This window comes from Lytechinus variegatus, chromosome 3, assembly GCF_018143015.1.
Source record: "Lytechinus variegatus isolate NC3 chromosome 3, Lvar_3.0, whole genome shotgun sequence".
Taxonomy (NCBI): domain Eukaryota; kingdom Metazoa; phylum Echinodermata; class Echinoidea; order Temnopleuroida; family Toxopneustidae; genus Lytechinus; species Lytechinus variegatus.
In genome coordinates this window covers 43,739,928-43,767,060 of record NC_054742.1, presented here as the reverse complement: position 1 = coordinate 43,767,060, position 27,133 = coordinate 43,739,928, and the positions used below count along the sequence as shown (strand labels likewise).

Genomic DNA, 27,133 nt, shown 5'->3' with positions numbered 1-27,133 from the left:
ATTCATTCATATCTTCTTAATGCAAGCTTAGGATACGCTTTATGTTAAGTAAACTCCCATGTAAGAGCGAATGACATTATTCTTAATCTGTTCTTAATGCTATTATCCAGGAGGCCATGGCGGGGGGGGGGGACGTTTTAACATGTCTATTGTATAACGTCAGAGATTTACTCAGGAAAATCACTGATCTGAATAGCCCGAGGAAAGACCAGTGGGTGAAGTAAAGACGACAACAATCCAATTCAAGGCGATCGATTTTACCAAGCTGCAAAAAGAAAAGGTAGAAGGGTCTGGTCGTCAATCGCCTCATCAAAGGACGTTTACCATGTTTACAGCTGGAGAACATTTTAGAACTTGACGTGAAACTTATGTTATCAGTTGATCAGGAAAACAAGTCATAAGGTTAACCAAGGACCTGTCTCGGAACTATTTTTGGGAAGTACAAACTCACCGTTGCTTGATTGTCTCATGATGGGAGTTTCAGGAAGCAAGAAAAACCAATCGAACTTGGCTGCCAAGAACCAAAGGAATACACACCACCGATATGTAGACCCCATTTATCAAAACACCAAGTTACTTTTCAACGCTGATGATGGCACTGACTTTGGAGAAGTTCTCATCACTCAACCAAAGAAAGCAGCTTTTCACCCTCTAGAAGTTGAAAACATTGATGATTTGGACGATGTTGAATTTCCATATGAAAACATTGTGTTTGAAGGTGGAGGTTGCCAAGGGAATGCTTACATAGGAGCAGTAAAGGTAAGATTACCACTCTGACAGACATTCCAATGTACGATGACTTTCTTTAGGTGATTATATTTTGATCTGTGACCTGAATATTTCATCCGACATTAAATATGAGCAGAAAAAGCAAGCCCTTTTATCAATGATTTAATTGCCGTTCTCCCTTTTTAAGAACATCCCGCAACGTCTCGTAGGGAACTTTACGTTTAAATATTATTAGGAGTTCTTTCACATTGAAAATGTTTACACCATAATCGATGTCTTTTTATCATTCATGCTTGCTCGTCATTCAAGCGACAGGCCCATCAATTATCAAACTTTAGTAAGCCATAATGCCAGTACATTAAGTAACCATAATCGGCAAGAACCTTAAAAAAATATATATTTTACTGAACGAGGTTGAAGAAACCAAAGAAGAAAAAATTCAGATTCTGTTACTGTCCAATGCAGATTCGGCATAAACAATTTTATCTTATTTCATATTTTAAGAATATGACCATGTGATATGTAATAAGTAAAACATAACGTATCTACAATGTTCATGATTGTAATGTGCCTATATTATAATGATCAACTATGATAATATTTCGAATGTGTTAATTGAATGGAAATAAATACTTTTTAACACAAAAGGCCCAAAACATTGCTTTATGCTTTTAACATGCTTAAATTCATTTTAGATTGTGTATAGCACTGGCGAAAATCCGGGGGGGATGGGGGATATATCCCCCCACTTTTCGAGGGGGGGGGGATGGCCTGTACAAACATCCCCAACATTTTACGAAAGAAATAAAAAAAATCACAAGAGATAATCGTTTTTATTGGTGAAAATTCTTCCTGAAATACCGCTTGACAAATAAAACAATATCATTGAATCGTGAAATGCAAATAAAGAGCCAGTTCACCATTTCAAAACGAAATACTTATGTCCTTATTATAACATTGAAGAGAAGCCCCGTTTCTTCCGATCAATGTTGGGGTCTTTGGGAAGGGATTAAGATGTCAATTTTTTTTTAAAATGTTATCCCTAATAAAACCATTAAACCATCATGGGGTAAAAAAATAATATTGAAGGGGTATTTGCCATATGGACATACAATGGCGTAACTACGGGGGGATCATGGGGGCACGTGCCCCCCCCCCCATCGGCTGACCCCCCCCAAAGAAAAGGGGGAAAGTGGAAAAGGAGAAAAGAGAGAAAGAAAGGAAGAGAAACGTAGTGGGAAAGAAGAAAATATTATTCATTATAATATTATATTATAATTATGTTATGTTACATTACATAACAAACATTTTTATCACAACGTTATGAAACATAATTTGCCCAGGGCCTACGTCTGTATTGTTCTTGGTACTCGCATTGTCTGTTTAACGAGATATATAATCCTGAAGTACTAAAATATCCCGTTTTCAAGTCAATATAAACCAAATATATTTCCTAGCACTTGAGTTATCATCGTTCTATGTAGTGACATATGCTTCTTTTTCATGACTCAAGCCCCATCTTAAGGTCTTCGTATATACGAAACATTTCCTGTCTGTGATTGGTGAGATATCTGCTCTTCATGAATTCCTAAAATCAGTCCTTAGAATGTCCCTTCTTTTAGCTGTCTCTAATTAGGTCTCTATTAGGTCAGAATAACTGGCAACTACGCGCACTCTCTCAGTGATTAAAAAATTTTGCTGGTGTCCCCCATGCATGCCGTGACCCACGGTACGCCACTGTGGACATAATCAATGACAATTCCTTGCATATCTAAAAACATGATTGCAAAAAAAATGCCAAAATACTTCAGTCATCCCCCACCCAACCATCAACACGGATTTACGCCAGTGGTGTATAGTAAGATACTCATGAATTTGAAAAAAAAAAAAATATTGAAAGCTGTTGTGATTTTCGGGAAGATGTCGACTTGCCTTTAAGTTCAAAATCACGAGAAACTTCTACCGTGTCTACTGCGCTCTCAGTTTCCTTTTTTCATCACATTGAAAGAAGTGAAAAGTTATCGATTTTGGGGACAATCTTATGGGCCAGTATTCTGAACTCGGTTTTATTTGAACTCCGGTCTAATATTAACCTTGATTTACCTTGATGTTGGGCATAAAGTATACAAGATTTATTTGCCCCTCTGCGTCTTATTTGAACTTGTCCTCAGTTGAACTCAGCAATTTTACAATGTATGTGTGGGTTAGGACGAGTTATGAGAATTCTGTGTCGGGGTCAAAACGATTAAACTTGGTTTTCCAGGCCTTCTCTAGATTTGATTTGAATGCATTTATACTGTTACTATTTACAACCTCAGTATAGAGAAATCATTCCATATAGGTTGATTTCTAGTTGCGAGAAGTCCCAATTGCCTGAGTGTGCTCTTAACTTGATTAGTTTTCGAGAATGACCTCTTGTCCAAGGTTGAGTGTCAAGTTTGAAGTTTGTACAGTCCCAAATCATCTATGCCCTGAATAATCTTAAACGTTTGGATCATATCAGTTCTATTTCTCCCGTAGGATAACGTTGGTAGATTTCATTTCTTCAGTCGTGTAGCTCAAGTTCTTTAGATTAGGAATCAGCTTGGTTGCTCTACGTTGGATCTTTTCCAGTTTTATGATTGTCTTTCTTAAGATAGGGGTGCCATTCACTCCTGCAGTATTCCAAAGATGGTCGTATGAAAGAGAAAGTTCTTTTGATAAGTCCTAACAGGTGGTTAACTTTGGCACAAACTTTGATCACATCTTTAGAAATTGCAAGTTGTTAACAAAAGTTACTCCAAAATCGTTTTCCTCTGTCACTTTTGGAATTTCCGCTGTGTCATCTGGTACTGATAGGTAGCTTATGCCTGGATTTTTTCTTCCAATGTACATCACTTTGCATTTCTTCTGGTTGAATGTTAACTGCCAGTCTCCTAGCTGCCCATGACGAAAGATTGAACAAATCTTCTTGTAGGCTTACGTTATCAATTTCGTCACGACAGGGTGCATAATAACAGTTTTGTGTCATCTGCAAATAGTTTTACTACAGAGTTCTTAGAAATCACATCTGGAAGATCATTTATGAAGATGATAAAGAGAGCAGGGCCGATAACACTACCTTGAGGAATTCCAGCAAATATTAGCGGCTGCCAACCATGACACAAATCTCACCAGTTCATCCGTTACTCAGATCTATATGGGAATAATATAACTGTATTATTTTTCTTTAACATTAAAATAAAGTAAATGTGAGAAAAATGCAATGTTAACAAGATAAGTATAGCAGAGAGTTTGACCATTGCCTAAGTTAAACCGGACATCAGAATGCTAGGCAATGTGTTTAATCTTAATCCATTGGTCATGTTGGTGGTTTCATTACATCGGTGGCTTTATACATGGCATATAACGTGGCTGGGCGTCAGGGAGAAATTCAATCGACACTGTGAACCATTTACATGCATATACATGTTAACAAAATTGAGATTGTATGTGAAGCGTTCCCAAGATATACAAACAAATAAGCCAAAAAATACACATAAAACAAAAAACAAATTATATAAGGCAATTACACCAAATGATCACGTAAATCTACATGATCATTGATACATTTTGATCCTGAATAATCATGCGAATAAAGAAAAAATAATGATAGCTTTGTTTGCACTCACTTGAATATATCACTCACTTGATATTATTTGAATTTTTGAATACCAACATTATTTAGGAACTGGATCGGTTGGGACACTTGAAGAAACTGCGTCGTTTCGGTGGAGCCAGCATAGGAGCTGTTACAGCATGTCTGATATCGATGGGACACAGCGCAGACTCTGTTCTAGAAGAACTAAAATCTGCCCCTAAAATACCGCAATTTCTAGGTGCGATTCTCACTCTTTGTTTGATTCATATTATTAAAGGTTATTATTATCATTAAAATATTATTTGGGTTCCTCTATTAGGTGCATTGGAGACTTAAAGATATTACTTTATAATTCATATTTCCACTTCACGTATTTAGTATAATGGTATCTTTATATTTATTACAATGTTATCATTCATAATTGCTACTTACAGCATTTTGTTCTCTGTAAGGAATAACTCACTCTTGTACACTTGGTGTCTTATTTACGTGTTTCTTTGTTGTTTTCTTGAGGTCTTGAATGGTTACTTCTTTATGAAATTTTTCCATATACATCACACTTTTGTTTTGTAGATGCTGGATGCGGTAGCTGCAGTCTCGTCCCAAACACCATTCGCTACTTCGGATGGCATCCCGGTAAGGTCTCTTATGAATGGTTTGGAAGGTTCATAGAGAACAAGCTAGGTAACCCGGATGCTACTTTCAAAGACCTGTATGAGAAGGTTGGAAATGAGCTTTGCATCGTGGTCACCAATCTGAGTCTGAAGATGGAAGAATACTGCCATGTGAAAACTACACCAAACCTACCAATCAGAGCAGCGCTTAGGATGTCCACGTCACTGCCAGGTGAAATGATGGCGACAAAGCTGTTGATGTTATTGTTGATGATGATGATGATAATAATAATGATATCACTTCTTATTAATTCAATCGTTTGGACACATGCAAGTAAAGGAAAGAGGACATAGATATACTAGAAACAATTGAAAAGCAAGCCTCTAAAATAACAAAAGAAAAAGGGTGCTTTGTAGACGAGAATGAAGGTAGTCTTTGAAAAAGCCAATGAGAACCGTGCCCTATTATAATTTAATGAGGTCAGGCAAACGTCTGAGATCCCTTCCGGGCAGAACCTCACGCTTTGTAAATTCTTTCGTTCCAGTTTCAATCCGTGCATTTAATAGCCATACTTGAAATTATGTTACACCCCCCTCCTGCCTTTATCTTAATACATCTTTGCTTGTTAATTTGTATAATGCGGGTATAATGTTTTCTATATGTGTCGTGTAATATTTTGTTTGTATTATGTGATATTCTATATTATTTTGTGCGGACAAATTGAATTCCCATATGTACTCGATTGCAATTGGAAAATAAAAATATCTGAATCTGAATCTAATAACCATGATAATCATAACTGAGCTCAGTGGTAGAGCGCCCGCCTCATAAACGGGAGGTCGTGGGTTTGATCCTCGGCCGAGTCATACCATGGACCTATTACTGGTCATACCAAAGACTTATAGAAAATGGAGCCTTCTGGCTTCTTTATAGACGCTTGGCATTTTGATTAGAAAAGGGTAATAATATCTTGCTATGCAGTAGTGCAGTTTTCCTAACTGGCGTGGCACCCTGGCTAGATAGAGCGTTATTATGATGATGATAACTTTATGGCAATTTTAACAATATGAAATAAAGAAAAAAAAATCATTAATACTATCATTATTATGATGATGATGATATGTGTAAAATAATGATAATGGTAATGATGATGAAAATGAAAACATCTTATTCGTCAAGGGAGGCCACTCATGTCACTGGCGGATCCAGGGTGGGGGGGGGGGCAAACTGGTCCATGCCCCCCCCTTTTGAGAGGCACAATTAAAATTTGTAATGTAAAAATGCCGTTAAAACAGAAGTGTGCCCCATTTGAAAGTGAACACTTTTTTTTGCTTGTAACATTTTTCCACGGGAAATGTGCATCCTTTTGGAAAATCCTGGATCCACTCGACTCAGGTTATAAACATGCTCTACCAGCAGGCCTTGTATGACATAATATTTTACTTCTATTCTTCAATGGCTCGACCGAGGATCGAACCACTGCCCCCTCCCCCGTTCAAAAGGAAAGCACTCTGCCATTGAGCCAACATACACTATCAGACTATAAGCTCACAAAGTCACAATTCACATCCTTACGCAGCTCCGGGAGGGGTAGGGTTCTATACTGACCCACTACAAATATTTCGAAGCTGGAAAAGCATTTCGAAATCATCCAAAATTTATCAAATTTATATCAATACATATTTATTAAATGCGAAATGCTATTTCCATTTTAGAAATTGGTCGAGTTTTAGAAAAAACCCATTTAAATCGAACACACACTATACAGTAATGAATAATAAAAATGAAAAACTGAATTATCATTGGCATTTCTTGATTATTGATTGTCTTATCACCATTATTCCTTTTCATTAGGAGTGTTTTACCCATTTCAGAAAGTTACCGGTGACCGAACTGATCTGTATATCGACGGCGGATTAATTTGTAACTATCCCGTACACTGCTATGATGGTATGCATAACGAATTTAGAAATGTTTATATAATATAAACGTTCAAAATTTGAAATATGTTCTTAGTTATTATGGTGGACACTGCTTGACTTTAGGATCACGCAAGTAGTAAAGGTGTACGTATAGTCACATAACTAATCCCTATTGTTCTAAACAATAGAAATATGAATTATGAATATTCTATTGTTGTAAACAATAGAATATGAAATATTAATAAAGTTATGGAAATATGAAATATGATTATGAATTATGAAAATATGAAATATGATTATGAATTATGGAAATATGGATTAAAATTAAAACAATAGGATTATAAATTATAGATTATAAAGTATGGAAATATGGATCGATAATTATGGAAATATGGATCAATATGGATTATACCTTAAAACAATAGGATTAAAAAAAAAGATGGGCGGTCAAGTGACGTCACAGAGTGACGAAACCTGAAAAACAAATGACGTCATAGTGGATTGCACAACATCGATGACGTCATGCGCATACTCAAAACAAGAAGAAAGTAAATGGTGACGTCATAGTGGATTGCACAACATCGATGACGTCATGCGCATACTCAAAAACAAGAAGAAAGTAAAGAAACAATAGACAAGTGTCGGACATGTCCAATCATGACCATACTCAAGAACAAGAAGAAAGTAAAGGAATTAAAAAACATGTCTTGGACATGTCCAAGGGTGACGTCAAGCAATAAAAATGACTTAACCTTGAATAAAAAAGAAAGTAAAGAAATTAAAAAACATGTCTTGGACATTCCAAGTGACGTAGCAAGGTTGGGTCAAACACAGAGAGAGTGAGAGAGAGAGAGAGAGAGGGGCTGAGAAAGAAAGAGAGAGTATGGGTAAATGATGAGAGAGGATGGGCAAATGATGACCACAAATACTAACGTTCACTAATTTGTTATGGGTGTGAAACAATAGAATTTTTAAATGGAGGGTAAATGTTTTTCACGATGCTGGGACCGTCAAGTCCAGCCTGACATGTTGACCTTTCCTCTTAGCACGATCCCATTTGGATCTATTCATGGTAGGTTCTAGTTTACCGATAGAACCGATGGAATCATTCTTTCTTTTATCATCGGTATGAAACAATAGAATTTAAAATGGAGAGAAACCATGGCGTCATGCATCTTGCGAAGAACAAGCACGCATATTACGTAATAGCTCTTTATTCCTATTTGAACTGTCATACATGTGAACGTGACTATGAACATATCACACTGATCAATCCACCAAGTGGTGGTATATTTCGACTAATCATCACCGTTTATTATCATGCTCGTTTAACGTCATTTTTTGTTGTATTACGTTGTTCAAAATTCGTAGAATTTATCCCTATTTTTACTTTCCGCTCTTTGATGCCTATTTTGTCACCCCCTAAATTTTATTTCTTCAAATTTTTCATCTTAACTTTCTTTAATTACTTTCATTCGTTAAGTTTATTCCATTTCTTCCATTTTTCCCATTTCTTCAATTTGTACAATTTCTTTCATATCTCATTTTGTTCATATATTCAATATCTTCCTATTCTCCATTTTCTTCATATTCTCCCATTTCTTTATTTTCCTCTATCATTTTCTTCATTTCCTCCATTTTCTTCATTTTCTTTATTTTGTTCATTCCGTCTTACCGTCATACCACCATTCCCGTCATATCACCATTCATACCATCATTTTACCTACCCTCATTCCATAATTTCTCTCATTTTTCATCTTCCTCGATCATTTTGTTATTTCCTCCATTTTCTTCATTTTCTTTATTTTGTTCTTTCCGTCATACCGTCATACCACCATTCCCGTCATATCACCATTCATACCATCATTTCACCTACCCTCATTCCATAATTTCTCTCATTTTTCATCTTCCTCGATCATTTTGTTCATTTCCTCCAGTTTGTTCATTTTCTTTATTTTGTTCATTCCGTCATACCGTCACACCACCATTCCCGTCATACCGCCATGTAACCAACCCGTCATTATCCAGTTTGTTCATTTTCTTTATTTTGTTCATTCCGTCATACACCATTCCCGTCATACCGTCAAATCACCCTTCCCGTCATACCATCATTCCATCATCCCATCATTCCCCCATCTCATCATTCCGTCATACCATCATCAAGCCATCTCATCACTCCGCCATCATGTCATACCTTGCGTCATACCATCATTCGTCATTCTGTCATCCCGCCAATCCGCCATGCCATCATTTCGTCATATCACAAATATTTTGCCATCCCGTCATTACGTCATTTCGTCATACCAACATAATCGACCATCACGTCATTCCATCATTCTGTCATTTTTCGATCCTGTCATACCGTTTAACACACTGGTCGGTTCACAATTCTGTATACGGTGTCAGCGGAGGAGTAGATGTCACGTCAACACGCGCCGTTCGATATAAAAATTGACATTTGCAGGTTGAAACGCAATAAAGGCAAAAGTTCTGTTTCCAGCTCATCATTTGTAAGTTTGAATTCTCTGGGCCAACATGAATACTCGCGATACAGTAAAGCGATACGGTTGTTCAATGTGCGATAGGTCGTATAGTCGAAACTACGACTTGAAGAGGCATCAAAGAGATGTACACCCTGAAAGGGAAGATGATGGAGATGTGACTGAAACTGATAACAATGAAGATTCCAGCATTGTTGGAGAAAGCTATGATGAAAACACTGACACAAGTGATTCTGATACAGAGGAAGAAGAAGAGGAATCTACAAATACAGAGATTCCTCACGAAGACGAACCAGCAGACAACCTGGCGTATCAAGAATGGTATGAGGAGGCGATGGCAGCTACCGAACAACTGAGGGATGAAAAGTACGATAAATATATATCCAATGGCATGCGTGATGAAGAAGCTAAAGAAAAGGCTCACGTGAAAGTACTGTGGGCTATTAAACGCATCTTTTTTGACCGCTACTCCAGTTTCTTAAGGCACAACTTTTTTCTTGAAGAAGACCAAACCAATCAGGAAATCATATCCGATGTCAACGAAAGAGTAGAGAAAGGTATGAATATCCGAAAAGCAATTCAAAGAGTCTTCGCCAGACATGGGACAAAATTCGATGGACTGTTCCAGTATCAACCTGAAGAGAATGATGATGGTGACGAAGATATGGAAGGGACTGAAGCAAAAGATAACTGAGACCATGACATAGAGACAGTCGAATAATGTGTTACTGTATGCGATCTACTTATAAATCATATATCCTTGTGATAAATGCAATTTGTTTTAATTATATATATTTCAAAATACACAACAGTTTACAGTATTTCCGACTCATGAGCTAAAGAATAATATAATGAAAAAGTAAAACCCTTTACATATGTATTTCGCAGACATAACATATTGGTTTGGACTATCAAAATATTTGATAAATTGAAATCACAATGCATCAACCATGGTATTCGTTTTATTGTATTCTACCAGTGTATATCATATTTCTAACAACAATCCCTGGAAGGGAGTTCGTTTATCATAATAATAAGAATAATCCACAATAATAAAGCGCTTAATACATTGAAACGACGTATTTAAGCGCTTAACAGATATGTTATTACCCTGGTCATCGGATTCAATCTGTCACTCCCGCACACAAAGTGTGCACATTATCCACTCCCTTGGGAGTATTCCAGTAAGTTGCCGGTGAGATACACACAGTACTGTACAAGCGTCAATGACTTTCACATCCTACCAGTACCTATTTAGCACCTGGGTCGAGAGTGGCAAAGTGTGGATTAACGCCAGATCGTGGTACACGACTCTCTGTTTACAAGGCGAAAGTCAGAACCACTACACCACGGCCCCTCGATCCCTGTGTAATGAAAAAAAAATCTCACCCAAAATACATTGATGGAATGTTGAAATGACGGTATGACGAGATGAAGGCATGATGAGATGACGGACGATGGAATGAGAAAAAGGTGGTATGACGGAATTATGGTATGACGGGAATGGTGGTATGACGGAATGAACAAAATAAATGAAAAATGAAAAAACTGGATAATGACGGGTTGGTGACATGGCGGTATGACGGGAGTGGTGATATGACGGGAATGGTGGTGTGACGGTATGACGGAATGAACAAAATAAAGAAAATGAACAAACTGGAGGAAATGAACAAAATGATCGAGGAAAATGAAAAAATGGGATAAATTATGGGATGACGGAATGATGGTATGACGTTATGGTCGATGTGTTGGTATGACGAAATGGTGGTATGACGGGAATGGTGGTGTGACGGTATGACGGAATGAACAAAATAAAGAAAATGAACAAACTAGAGGAAATGAACAAAATGATCGAGGAAAATGAAAAAATGGGATAAATTATGGGATGACGGAAAGATGGTATGACGTTATGGTCGATGTGTTGGTATGACGAAATGGTGGTATGACGGGAATGGTGGTGTGACGGTATGAACAAAATAAAAAAAATGAACAAACTGGATAATGACGGGTTGGTGACATGGCAGTATGATGACGGGAATGGTGGTGTGACGGTATGACGGAATGAACAAAATAAAGAAAATGAACAAACTGGAGGAAATGAACAAATGATCGAGGAAGATGAAAAAATGGGATAAATTATGGGATGACGGAAAGATGGTATGACGTTATGGTCGATGTGTTGGTATGACGAAATGGTGGTATGACGGGAATGGTGGTGTGACGGTATGACGGAATGAACAAAATAAAGAAAATGAACAAACTAGAGGAAATGAACAAAATGATCGAGGAAAATGAAAAAATGGGATAAATTATGGGATGACGGAATGATGGTATGACGTTATGGTCGATGTGTTGGTATGACGAAATGGTGGTATGACGGTATGACGGAATGAACAAATAAAGAAAATGAAAATGAAGAAACTGGAGGAAATGAAGAAAATGATAGAGGAAAATAAAGAAATGGGAGAATATGAAGAAAATGGAGAATAGGAAGATATTGGAAGATATGAACAAAATGGAGATATGAAAGAAATTGTACAAATTGAAGAAATGGGGAAAAATGGAAGAAATGGAATAAACTTAACGAATGAAAGTAATCAAAGAAAGTTAAGATGAAAAATATGAAGAATATAAAATTTAGGGGGTGACAAAATAGGCATCAAAGAGCGGAAAGTAAAAATAGGGATAAATTCTACGAATTTTGAACAACGTAATACAACAAAAAATGACGTTAAACGAGCATGATAATAAACGGTGATGATTAGTCGAAATATACCACCACTTGGTTGATTGATCAGTGTGATATGTTCATAGTCACGTTCACATGTATGACAGTTCAAATAGGAATAAAGAGCTATTACGTAATATGCGTGCTTGTTCTTCGCAAGATGCATGACGCCATGGTTTACTCTCCATTTTAAATTCTATTGTTTCATACCGATGACAAAAGAAAGAATGATTCCATCGGTTCTATCGGTAAACTAGAACCTACCATGAATAGATCCAAATGGGATCGTGCTAAGAGGAAAGGTCAACATGTCAGGCTGGACTTGACGGTCCCAGCATCGTGAAAAACATTTACCCTCCATTTAAAAATTCTATTGTTTCACACCCATAACAAATTAGTGAACGTTAGTATTTGTGGTCATCATTTGCCCATCCTCTCTCATCATTTACCCATACTCTCTCTTTCTTTCTCAGCCCCTCTCTCTCTCTCTCTCACTCTGTGTTTGACCCAACCTTGCTACGTCACTTGGAATGTCCAAGACATGTTTTTTAATTTCTTTACTTTCCTTTTTTATTCAAGGTTAAGTCATTTTTATTGCTTGACGTCACTCTTGGACATGTCCAAGACATGTTTTTTAATTTCTTTACTTTCTTCTTGTTCTTGAGTATGGTCATGATTGGACATGTCCGACACTTGTCTATTGTTTCTTTACTTTCTTCTTGTTTTTGAGTATGCGCATGACGTCATCGATGTTGTGCAATCCACTATGACGTCACAGAGTGACGAAACCTGAAAAACAAATGACGTCATAGTGGATTGCACAACATCGATGACGTCATGCGCATACTCAAAACAAGAAGAAAGTAAAGAAACAATAGACAAGTGTCGGACATGTCCAATCATGACCATACTCAAGAACAAGAAGAAAGTAAAGAAATTAAAAAACATGTCTTGGACATGTCCAAGAGTGACGTCAAGCAATAAAAATGACTTAACCTTGAATAAAAAAGGAAAGTAAAGAAATTAAAAAACATGTCTTGGACATTCCAAGTGACGTAGCAAGGTTGGGTCAAACACAGAGTGAGAGAGAGAGAGAGAGGGGCTGAGAAAGAAAGAGAGAGTATGGGTAAATGATGAGAGAGGATGGGCAAATGATGACCACAAATACTAACGTTCACTAATTTGTTATGGGTGTGAAACAATAGAATTTTTAAATGGAGGGTAAATGTTTTTCACGATGCTGGGACCGTCAAGTCCAGCCTGACATGTTGACCTTTCCTCTTAGCACGATCCCATTTGGATCTATTCATGGTAGGTTCTAGTTTACCGATAGAACCGATGGAATCATTCTTTCTTTTGTCATCGGTATGAAACAATAGAATTTAAAATGGAGAGTAAACCATGGCGTCATGCATCTTGCGAAGAACAAGCACGCATATTACGTAATAGCTCTTTATTCCTATTTGAACTGTCATACATGTGAACGTGACTATGAACATATCACACTGATCAATCAACCAAGTGGTGGTATATTTCGACTAATCATCACCGTTTATTATCATGCTCGTTTAACGTCATTTTTTGTTGTATTACGTTGTTCAAAATTCGTAGAATTTATCCCTATTTTTACTTTCCGCTCTTTGATGCCTATTTTGTCACCCCCTAAATTTTATATTCTTCATATTTTTCATCTTAACTTTCTTTGATTACTTTCATTCGTTAAGTTTATTCCATTTCTTCCATTTTTCCCCATTTCTTCAATTTGTACAATTTCTTTCATATCTCCATTTTGTTCATATCTTCCAATATCTTCCTATTCTCCATTTTCTTCATATTCTCCCATTTCTTTATTTTCCTCTATCATTTTCTTCATTTCCTCCAGTTTCTTCATTTTCTTTATTTTGTTCATTCCGTCATACCGTCATACCACCATTTCGTCATACCAACACATCGACCATAACGTCATACCATCATTCCGTCATCCCATAATTTATCCCATTTTTTCATTTTCCTCGATCATTTTGTTCATTTCCTCTAGTTTGTTCATTTTCTTTATTTTGTTCATTCCGTCATACCGTCACACCACCATTCCCGTCATACCACCATTTCGTCATACCAACACATCGACCATAACGTCATACCATCTTTCCGTCATCCCATAATTTATCCCATTTTTTCATCTTCCTCGATCATTTTGTTCATTTCCTCCAGTTTGTTCATTTTCTTTATTTTGTTCATTCCGTCATACCGTCACACCACCATTCCCGTCATCATACTGCCATGTCACCAACCCGTCATTATCCAGTTTGTTCATTTTCTTTATTTTGTTCATACCGTCACACCACCATTCCCGTCATACCACCATTTCGTCATACCAACACATCGACCATAACGTCATACCATCTTTCCGTCATCCCATAATTTATCCCATTTTTTCATTTTCCTCGATCATTTTGTTCATTTCCTCTAGTTTGTTCATTTTCTTTATTTTGTTCATTCCGTCATACCGTCACACCACCATTCCCGTCATACCACCATTTCGTCATACCAACACATCGACCATAACGTCATACCATCATTCCGTCATCCCATAATTTATCCCATTTTTTCATTTTCCTCGATCATTTTGTTCATTTCCTCCAGTTTGTTCATTTTCTTTATTTTGTTCATTCCGTCATACCGTCACACCACCATTCCCGTCATATCACCACTCCCGTCATACCGCCATGTCACCAACCCGTCATTATCCAGTTTTTTCATTTTCTTTATTTTGTTCATTCCGTCATACCACCATTCCCGTCATACCATAATTCCGTCATACCACCTTTTTCTCATTCCATCGTCCGTCATCTCATCATGCCTTCATCTCGTCATACCGTCATTTCAACATTCCATCAATGTATTTTGGGTGAGATTTTTTTTTCATTACACAGGGGATCGAGGGGCCGTGGTGTAGTGGTTCTGACTTTCGCCTTGTAAACAGAGAGTCGTGTACCACGATCTGGCGTTAATCCACACTTTGCCACTCTCGACCCAGGTGCTAAATAGGTACTGGTAGGATGTGAAAGTCATTGACGCTTGTACAGTACTGTGTGTATCTCACCGGCAACTTACTGGAATACTCCCAAGGGAGTGGATAATGTGCACACTTTGTGTGCGGGAGTGACAGATTGAATCCGATGACCAGGGTAATAACATATCTGTTAAGCGCTTAAATACGTCGTTTCAATGTATTAAGCGCTTTATTATTGTGGATTATTCTTATTATTATGATAAACGAACTCCCTTCCAGGGATTGTTGTTAGAAATATGATATACACTGGTAGAATACAATAAAACGAATACCATGGTTGATGCATTGTGATTTCAATTTATCAAATATTTTGATAGTCCAAACCAATATGTTATGTCTGCGAAATACATATGTAAAGGGTTTTACTTTTTCATTATATTATTCTTTAGCTCATGAGTCGGAAATACTGTAAACTGTTGTGTATTTTGAAATATATATAATTAAAACAAATTGCATTTATCACAAGGATATATGATTTATAAGTAGATCGCATACAGTAACACATTATTCGACTGTCTCTATGTCATGGTCTCAGTTATCTTTTGCTTCAGTCCCTTCCATATCTTCGTCACCATCATCATTCTCTTCAGGTTGATACTGGAACAGTCCATCGAATTTTGTCCCATGTCTGGCGAAGACTCTTTGAATTGCTTTCCGGATATTCATACCTTTCTCTACTCTTTCGTTGACATCGGATATGATTTCCTGATTGGTTTGGTCTTCTTCAAGAAAAAAGTTGTGCCTTAAGAAACTGGAGTAGCGGTCAAAAAGATGCGTTTAATAGCCCACAGTACTTTCACGTGAGCCTTTTCTTTAGCTTCTTCATCACGCATGCCATTGGATATATATTTATCGTACTTTTCATCCCTCAGTTGTTCGGTAGCTGCCATCGCCTCCTCATACCATTCTTGATACGCCAGGTTGTCTGCTGGTTCGTCTTCGTGAGGAATCTCTGTATTTGTAGATTCCTCTTCTTCTTCCTCTGTATCAGAATCACTTGTGTCAGTGTTTTCATCATAGCTTTCTCCAACAATGCTGGAATCTTCATTGTTATCAGTTTCAGTCACATCTCCATCATCTTCCCTTTCAGGGTGTACATCTCTTTGATGCCTCTTCAAGTCGTAGTTTCGACTATACGACCTATCGCACATTGAACAACCGTATCGCTTTACTGTATCGCGAGTATTCATGTTGGCCCAGAGAATTCAAACTTACAAATGATGAGCTGGAAACAGAACTTTTGCCTTTTATTGCGTTTCAACCTGCAAATGTCAATTTTTATATCGAACGGCGCGTGTTGACGTGACATCTACTCCTCCGCTGACACCGTATACAGAATTGTGAACCGACCAGTGTGTTAAACGGTATGACAGGATCGAAAAAATGACAGAATGATGGAATGACGTGATGGTCGATTATGTTGGTATGACGAAATGACGTAATGACGGGATGGCAAAATATTTGTGATATGACGAAATGATGGCATGGCGGATTGGCGGGATGACAGAATGACGAATGATGGTATGACGCAAGGTATGACATGATGGCGGAGTGATGAGATGGCTTGATGATGGTATGACGGAATGATGAGATGGGGGAATGATGGGATGATGGAATGATGGTATGACGGGAAGGGTGATTTGACGGTATGACGGGAATGGTGTATGACGGAATGAACAAAATAAAGAAAATGAACAAACTGGATAATGACGGGTTGGTTACATGGCGGTATGACGGGAATGGTGGTGTGACGGTATGACGGAATGAACAAAATAAAGAAAATGAACAAACTGGAGGAAATGAACAAAATGATCGAGGAAGATGAAAAATGAGAGAAATTATGGAATGAGGGTAGGTGAAATGATGGTATGAATGGTGATATGACGGGAATGGTGGTATGACGGTATGACGGAATGAACAAAATAAAGAAAATGAAGAAAATGGAGGAAATGAACAAAATGATCGAGGAAGATGAAAAATGAGAGAAATTATGGAATGAGGGTAGGTAAAATGATGGTATGAATGGTGATATGACGGGAATGGTGGTATGACGGTATGACGGAATGAACAAAATAAAGAAAATGAAGAAACTGGAGGAAATGAAGAAAATGATAGAGGAAAATAAAGAAATGGGAGAATATGAAGAAAATGGAGAATAGGAAGATATTGGAATATATGAACAAAATGGAGATATGAAAGAAATTGTACAAATTGAAGAAATGGGGAAAAAATGGAAGAAATGGAATAAACTTAACGAATGAAAGTAATTAAAGAAAGTTAAGATGAAAAATATGAAGAATATAAAATTTAGGGGGTGACAAAATAGGCATCAAAGAGCGGAAAGTAAAAATAGGGATAAATTCTACGAATTTTGAACAACGTAATACAACAAAAAATGACGTTAAACGAGCATGATAATAAACGGTGATGATTAGTCGAAATATACCACCACTTGGTGGATTGATCAGTGTGATATGTTCATAGTCACGTTCACATGTATGACAGTTCAAATAGGAATAAAGAGCTATTACGTAATATGCGTGCTTGTTCTTCGCAAGATGCATGACGCCATGGTTTACTCTCCATTTTAAATTCTATTGTTTCATACCGATGATAAAAGAAAGAATGATTCCATCGGTTCTATCGGTAAACTAGAACCTACCATGAATAGATCCAAATGGGATCGTGCTAAGAGGAAAGGTCAACATGTCAGGCTGGACTTGACGGTCCCAGCATCGTGAAAAACATTTACCCTCCATTTAAAAATTCTATTGTTTCACACCCATAACAAATTAGTGAACGTTAGTATTTGTGGTCATCATTTGCCCATCCTCTCTCATCATTTACCCATACTCTCTCTTTCTTTCTCAGCCCCCTCTCTCTCTCTCTCTCACTCTCTCTGTGTTTGACCCAACCTTGCTACGTCACTTGGAATGTCCAAGACATGTTTTTTAATTTCTTTACTTTCCTTTTTTATTCAAGGTTAAGTCATTTTTATTGCTTGACGTCACCCTTGGACATGTCCAAGACATGTTTTTTAATTCCTTTACTTTCTTCTTGTTCTTGAGTATGGTCATGATTGGACATGTCCGACACTTGTCTATTGTTTCTTTACTTTCTTCTTGTTTTTGAGTATGCGCATGACGTCATCGATGTTGTGCAATCCACTATGACGTCACCATTTACTTTCTTCTTGTTTTGAGTATGCGCATGACGTCATCGATGTTGTGCAATCCACTATGACGTCATTTGTTTTTCAGGTTTCGTCACTCTGTGACGTCACTTGACCGCCCATCTTTTTTTTTAATCCTATTGTTTTAATTTATAATCCATATTTCCATAATTTATAATCCATAATTCATATTTCATATTTCCATAATTTATAATCCATATTTCATATTTCATATTTCATATTTTCATATTTCATATTTTCATAATTCATAATCATATTTCATATTTCCATAACTTTATTAATATTTCATATTCTATTGTTTACAACAATAGAATATTCATAATTCATATTTCTATTGTTTAGAACAATAGGGATTAGTTATGTGACTATACGTACACCTTTACTACTCACGCATCATTTGTAGTTTTTAAAATTATTTTCTCGACAAAGTTTGCCCGAGGGTATCCTAAAATAACAATATGCATTGTGAATAGATACAGCCCCAAAATCACTGAAAATGTTTATTATTTGTTACAGATTATCGAGTTGATAGAAATAATTGGTTACGCAGTTCATTTGGTATCTGGGGGGGGGGGGGGCATGGACATTATCCTTGGGCTCTGATTTCCAAAGGGCGTAAAAAGGGGGAAAATGAAGGCTTTAGGGGAAAATAGGAAGAAAAAATAAGAGAAAATAATCAAGACTGGAAAGTCTAGTCTGATGAACAACCCTCCAACAACAGAAAAATGAGAAAACTGTAAAGGGGCTTTATTTACCGTTCCGTCATATTAGACTGGAGGGTGCATGCAATTTTAGCATTGTCTTGTACATGACGCTGATAGGCCTATCTTATACATGAGGGCCTATCAGTTTCCAGGAGTCAACGTGTAAAATACCCAGTATGTCTGATCAAGATGGCAATATAAAGAATTTAGAAAACAATATTTGATAAATTATTGAAAGTAATCTAAGACGATATAACTGACATAAACCTTCATAGTTCATGTAATTATTTGTGCTATCTGCAATGGGATAAGCGGGGTACTAATGCCTGGAGGTGCATAACATTCCCTGGAATTTGGAAATTGTGAACGTCTGCTAAATACCCAAACCTTCTTTCTTTGGTATCGAAAATCTTTTTTTTTTTTAATCATTATTATCTTTTTTTTACCACTGACATCCTGCTATTTTGGAGTGGAAATAAAACTTTGGGTCACACTTTTAAAAACCAAAATTACTTTCAATTGGAATTGAATATGACAAATTAAAAAAAAAACGTATACTTTTTTTTATTTGTTATTTTTGGGGAGCTTGACAAACTTTTGTAAGCAAAGCTTCTTAATTTTTCAGTGACCCCCTTCTTTGGCTGTATGTTGAGAAAACCTCGCCCAAAAGTATTATGTTTATATATCTGTTAAATTCAGTGTCCATTATTATATCAGACCCTCATCCTATTTCGGTACGAGATCATTCATATCCCCTTTTTATTTGACGATGATCCATTAGGGTGGTGGTTATCGATGAAACCAGAAGACACATTCCTGAAGAGGATGCAACCTCTCACAGATGTTGGTAAACTCATGATGAAGAAGGAAAGATTTGGTACATTCAACGAGAAGACAATTGGACTCATCATTGTAAGTTGATCGGACTCCAGAATTGAAGAGGCGCAATAAATTAACAAACTGACTTTTTTTCTCCTTATATAGTTAGTTTCAGTTAAAAATTGTTAATGTCTTGGTGATTATTAATTTCATTTACATTATATTATCATTATTATTATTATCATTATCATTATTATTATTGTTGTTGTTACTATTCTTCTTATCATTGCTATCATTATCATTATTGTCATTTTTGTTATTATTTTTTAATTCCTTTTTATTAATCTATTCATTTGTCTATTTATTTATTCATCTGTCTCCTACACATTAGTAATTTGATACAAGGGGAAACCAGCACCAGTTTCCCAAGCTTAACTCCACTCAAGAAATTCCTGGTTCTGGTTCTTTCAGCTCCTGCACGAATTGAACTGAATTGAATTTATTCAGTCCGCTTTTAAAACAAATGACAGAAAAACAAATGTGTTAATAAACATAGTGTATCAAGATCAGATTAACTATTTAAAATTCGTATTTAAACAAAAGGTACACTAAAGAATGTCATAAAAGTGAGGAGCCTAAATGAAAAGCAGAGCTTGTAGAAAATTAGGCTCAGAAAGCTTGAATGTAACTTGCAGGCCCCCAAATATATTTTGACAGAGCAAATTACTTACTTCCAATAAAAAGGGCCCCAGAAATTAGTTTGCTGATGATGATTTGTATAATTATTTGTAACCGTTCATTATGTTATGGAATTCATAACGAGGGTTGTATGACAAGGTAGAACATGACTTGTAGACCTACATGTATATTGTGCTTCCATCAGGTTTAGTTTTTTGCAAAAAGTGAAATTACGTTACTGCGAACATTGCGAAAGGAACACACGGAGAGTAGAATTCGGAAGACAGCCCCCCCCCTCAAAAAAATCTATCTTAATGATTGATAATCATTGTTTTGTATTGTTTTTATAGTTCAGTGACTATGATCAACACGTGTTATCTGCGAACCCAGACCTGATTGCTCGCCCATCATTTATACCAGATACTGACTTGGGAAGGTGGGTGTTCAAACTATACGAGCATGGATTTTTGGCTTATTGTGCTGCTGGCAGTAGCATAATGAGCCAAAAAATCTGAAGGGGCAGATATGGCAGATAGCACAAGAATTCGACATATCTAATACAAAATACATTTGTTAAACAGATTTGATATTCAGAAACTAATATAATATTTAACTCTTTCCTTTTCTCCTTTTTGGGGTCTTTTTAGTCCATGTTTAGATGAACTTTGCTTATTATTATCAGCGTTATTATATCATCATTAGAAAAACACAGTCAATAATCAAATAGGTAATCGACATGTCAATGACCTCAAAGAGCAAAAATCAACAGAGTATATGTGTCTGGCCGTATTCATTTTCATTACATTAATCTTATTATTGTAATTCATTCAGATCATTAATCATATAACTAAAATGTCAAGTCATCTCTCACAAATCACCTCCCCAAAACCTGGCAAGCCGACGAAACATGCCTATGTCATTAGAGACAAAATGAGGTACAGGTATAGTGCCATTTGGGGCAAGAAAATGGAGCGGTGTGCCTTCATTCTGCATCGGCCCTCTGCGGAACCATAGAGCTATTAACAGCTCCATGGCGGAACTATGCCTAATACTATTTATAAACCATTATTCTACAGTGCGTATCAAAAAAAGTTTACACTTTGAAAAAGCCCTGGGAATTAAATAATATACAACAGGTGGGTATTTTTTTCACACATAATCTTGGGTTTGGGTCTCATCTATCCTATGAAAGTAAAAGTTTTGACAGAATGTTACACTTGAGTGAGCACTGTCCATTTTTGTAAAGCTCGCAGAAATCTGTTTGCGCAGAAATGCTCGTTTTCACGCTGTGTCAAGGGGAAAGGGCGGAATTAAACTTACCCTGCGAAACATTTCTCATACATTTCCCATTGCACGTTTTGTCAATTGTAATGAATTGATACATTCAAGCATTTTGTAACAATTTTGCACCCAAATTTAAATTTCAAAACTTAGTAAGCACAACCTTTCCCCTTTTTGTGCCAGCTGGATCTGAGGACATGAATGAATCTGAGCAAAAGTTTATATCAGACAGCAGCATTTTTTCACTAAGTTCTTATCATTTAAAGTGTGTTTACATTTCATTTTTCATTTAGTACTTGTTTCTCCACACTTTTTCCAAGCTTGACAATGATTAACGAAATGAAAATCAAGCCTAAGCCATTTCATGTAAATCAAAGCTCGGTGTAAAGCAAATTTCATCCCGATGGCCTCGGTGTGTGGGGGAGTGGGGTGGGGCGCAATGCACTCTTCGAAGTGTTTTGGGCAAGGAAACAAGTTAAAAAGGGTAAAAAATATCTTCAAATCAATTTTATTGGCTAAATTTCACGTGTTCTTCATGATTAAGGTCCATTTTTATTCGCATATAACTATTTCAAAGTTCTGCGCAAATCATTTTTCAATAACTTCGTAATTTGTTTGAATGGATCTTTACCAATATTGAAATGTGGGAAAATCTTCAGGATATTACAAAATTTTACAGGATTTTTTCTAAGTGTAATTTTTTTTTGATACGCACTGTATACTTAGGGAATACAAGAAAGTGATCAGCAAGCGAGAATACGATATCCAGCGACACACGGTGGTAACAGAGGCGATGTCCAAGTTTCTTAGAGTTCTCAATGAGCACAACTTAGACGGCAATGATACAATCAACAGGAGTGAATTTGAGCAAGCTCTTACAAAAGTAGGTACATGACAATGGTGACGATGTTGTATCAAAAAATTTCGCATCAGGGTTGTTAACATAATGTCCTTCTCTTATGAATACATAATTACGTATAATGTATTCGGAATGATTTTTATACTTTCCCTCCGCCTCACTGGCTTATTCAAATTTCACCCATAGATATTTTAATTGCCAGGTTTTTCTGAGATAAAAAGCTGAAGTGTTTGCCTAACATTGCAACAAGTGCTGTATCCAATGCCATTCATCAACACGATATGAATTATTTGAAAATAATGATGTGATGAACAAACCAAAGAACTCACAGGCGCCAGAATGTTACTGAAAAGGACATGCCTCTAGCGCTTGTCCAATAAGAAGCCGATTTCACACCACCCCTGTCTCCATCGCACAGAAACGTCTAATGAACGTTAAATCGGTCTACAAGAAGAGTTAGCCGCGCCAATACATTGAATTTTTATGTAGTTTTACAAAATATGATTTTCAAAAAGTGGGTACTATCCACCTCCCTTTTGTACCGAAATGACAACCTTATTTGGACGGTTCAGAACCAAATCCTCAATAACAAAGATTCAGCCAATCGTGTAAATGATTATTTTGAAACTAATTCATCTTTGATAATACATATCATGTGTTTCTACAAGTGTATTATTCTGTACAAGAGTAACAACTAAGAAAATTAGAACTACTTTGTTGTGTTACGTGTGTTACAGACGGATGAGTTCACCACGGCCCACCGCAGAGCTTTGTTTGGAAGTCATCTAACATCACCAAGTAAAATATTCTCTGCTTTGGATATCAGCGGTGACGGAGAGGTAAAATAAAATATGAAAATAGATATGCATCATCATCGCCATCATCATCATCATCATCATATATCATCATCATCAATAATATATATATACAATAATATATATATCCCATCCCATCATCATCTCATCATTCATTCATATATCAATCATACATCAATCATATATTACTTCATTATCCTCCCACATCAAGCATATCTATCATCATCATCATAGTCAATATATAATATATATTATGATGTGATGATAATCTATCATCTGTCAACACATCACATCTTCCACCATCATCAATCAATCATCATATTCATCATCATCATCATATCATCATCATCATCACATCATCATCATCATCATTAGTCATTCATTCATCACATAATCGTCATTGTCGTCGTCGTCGTCGCAACTACATCGTCACATTATCTCATCATCAATCATGATATCACTCCCATATCACACACACTCATCATCATCTTCATATCATCATCTCATCGTCATCATAATCATCACATCATCATCACATGTCGACATCACCATCATCATCACCACAACCAACCACTACCATCATCATCATCATCATCATCTTCATCATCATCATCATCATCATCATCATCATCATCATCGTCATCACCCCAAGCATCCCAAATAATTTTCTCCACTGCCATCATTATATACCGCGTTTTCGTCTTTATCTTTATATTAGGAGTAAATTGCTTTAAGGCGAAACGACGAGAGCATGGACGATATCGGTCAATAGATAATACAACTATTGGACAAGTTTATCATTTATTATCAAATGTATGGATTTTTTTCTATTTGTTAAAATATGAAAAAAAATTGTGTGTGGGGGGGGGGGGAGAGGGGGTCTCCTCTACGAACAACTTTGAGAAAACACATGTTGCTGAGACTTCTTTCGTTCCAGAAAGCTCTTACGATTGATTTAAAGAACGGACACGTTGCACAAAGGGATGCAATCAAATGCGTACCATAGCAACATGCATGACTTTCAACCATAATATAAAAAAACGCGCATTCGAGACTGACTCCGCAACCCTTTCTGCGACGGGCCCAAGAGCATGTTCCTGTGACCATCCCATATTTTCCATGGTGTGGAACCAAATATCTAACAACCTTTATATGAAATTGTAATGGTATTTTTTGTCATTTATTCATTTAATTATTATCATTATCATTTTTTTTGGGGGGGGTGGGGGTAATTGGTAATCGTTTGCAAGTCAGCAACAAAAGTTTCAATTAAAACTCGAGATGATGCAATAAAAATGATAGCGAATCTGATTTAGCAACCAAAACATCCAATTCCTCCGGTCCGTTTTATAAAACTTTTCATATGAAACAAATTTGCAATAATAGTTAAAAGCTACTGAAATCCTTCAATATGATTGGCTGATGGTAAATTTGCTACAGAAACTGCATTTGCTAGTATAAAAATCCTTTACGAAACGGGGCCCTGTTCCAGTTGTTTGTAAAGTTATGTGTAAGTTTAAGAACAGATTTGTGAAGCGACCCACGTGCATGCTTCATACCGAATTATCTCTTTCTTTAGATTGACTTTCATGAGATGATGATGATGGCTGAAAGTCGTGGTGCTGGTATAGAAAGTCAAATCATTGGAGCAGGTTGGACCAAAATCAGCAAGGCATCAAACATTGTCGATTGTGTGTTCCGGACGCTCCTAATGAATGTGAAAAGAGCATTTTTGGAGGTATTGTTATTATTGTTGTTGTTATTATATATTATTATATATATATATATATATATATACCTGCTTTAAAAATATTTTTCAGTAGTATTTGTGTCAAACTGAATCTGAGGTATTTACAACATCATCTAATATACCTTCCAGATTAAGATTCCTTTATATGGAATATCGTGTATTGAGAACTCATAATTCATAAGCATGTCTTGTTTATTTTGTCAATTTTTTTTCATGACTTTTATTTGACAATTTTTTAAAACTTGTTTTCTTTTTCTATAAATCAGCGTATATACTTTTTATACATTACAAGTCTTTATCAATAGTTCTCATTACAACATTACAAAATGTTGCAACTTAAAACAACGTCAATTTTTTTGAAAATTATTGGTATTTTCTTGTCTTGACTGCGATTCAAAATGTTATTATTTGGTATATTCTTTTTCTTCTGAATATTATCTAATTAGAGCTTCTTTTCTTTGTTATCTCGCTCTTCCTTTCCTGTTTCCTTGTAATATTGTTTTGTTTGTCAATTCGACCACATAATGTGTTACATTAAATATTGAATACTTCCTGATTAGATTGTTTATATTTATTTTAATAGGGTGGTGACAATGAGCGAACCGTGATGATTAATACAGCATATATCAAATCAATGGACTTTGATATGAAACAGGAGGATACCGACTTTTTGATTGAGGTACGATTTTTTTTTTAGTTAGAACTAATTGATGAAATTATCAACCAAATCATAAAGCATTATATAGTATTTGACTTACAGTTTATTTGTCCTCGCAGAAAAAGTTTTCCTTGAAGTTATTTGTAAACATTTTCAGATGGCCCCACCCCTCATTTTCTCGAAACTGGTGTGGAATATAGAATCATGTTTCATCCCCTTCCTCCTACTTTCATTTTCTTTGTTCATTTTACCCCTTTGTCGTGGAGCTTTGTGTGTGTGTGTGGGGGGGGGGGGGGTTCAAAGGCCCCTTATCTATACCTATAGTGCATGTTGTAGTAAACGAGATATGAGATGAAACGTAACTTCATCAGACATATCATTTTGTTTGTCTGCTCCATATTTCTATCGACAGCAAGGACGACAGGGTATCCGATCATTCCTAAGGTACCAGATGAAGAAGAAGCAGCAGCAAAAGGTTGAGAGAATAAACGTTGAAGAATCAAACATCCAGACCATGTAGCAAAGTCTTCGAGACCCAACTCTACCGAAGGTCAATGCAACTGGATCAAATCAATATATTCTTTGAAAGCTATTGATGATGGTCAAAGTGGGCTTCAAAATATGGCCACGTTACAATGATCAGTCTGGTTTCAGATCAGAATATTGTATTGATTTTGTATTCTCAAGAAAGTAGAAGAAGAAGAATCAAAATGGAATGACCGTTCAACTATCTACCCAGGGGCGGATCCAGCCTTCACCAATAGGGGGGGGGGCGGAATTTTTCCAGCCATATTTTCCCCGATCGGCCGCTCGAACATGATTTTTTGTTTGTTTCTTTGAAGAGTCGTAATAGGGTTAGGGTTCTCAGCTTTATTCTATTCAATCAACATGAATATATAATATCATAATCCTTATTCATATGATTCGAGTGCGAAGCGCGAGCAATTTTTTTGGGGGAAATTTCATGTATTTTTTCCTAAAATTTGGAGATGTAGGCAATGCTTGTTATCCTGAAAAAGATGTGTATACAACTATACTACGAACGCGAAGCGCGAGCAGAAATTTTTGATACACGTTTTGAACTGATCGAAAAGGTAGACCTACCTACTGCTTGCAGTTAGCCATGAAGATGTTACATTTTTTCAACAACCAGCCGCCAGCTGAAAACTTTTGACACTTTTAACCAAAG

General features: G+C 36.4%; 1 protein-coding gene across 2 annotated transcripts; it reads left to right on the top strand.

The window, feature by feature from the left end:
• Nucleotides 1-219: 219 nt before the first annotated feature.
• LOC121411107 lies at nucleotides 220-26,905 on the top strand. 2 transcript variants are annotated; one of them, XM_041603633.1, is made up of 11 exons: nucleotides 223-759; nucleotides 4,436-4,586; nucleotides 4,922-5,194; nucleotides 6,818-6,913; nucleotides 19,866-19,996; nucleotides 20,932-21,017; nucleotides 22,589-22,745; nucleotides 23,459-23,560; nucleotides 25,116-25,274; nucleotides 25,870-25,965; nucleotides 26,357-26,905. In XM_041603633.1, the coding sequence occupies exons 1-11, from the start codon at nucleotides 469-471 to the stop codon at nucleotides 26,462-26,464; spliced, it is 1,650 nt and encodes a 549-aa protein (XP_041459567.1). In that variant the 5' UTR covers nucleotides 223-468; the 3' UTR covers nucleotides 26,465-26,905. The 2 variants fall into 2 exon arrangements, with proteins under 2 accessions (XP_041459568.1, XP_041459567.1); XM_041603634.1 differs by lacking the exons at nucleotides 20,932-21,017; nucleotides 22,589-22,745 and having other exon boundaries at nucleotides 220-759.
• Nucleotides 26,906-27,133: the final 228 nt, after the last annotated feature.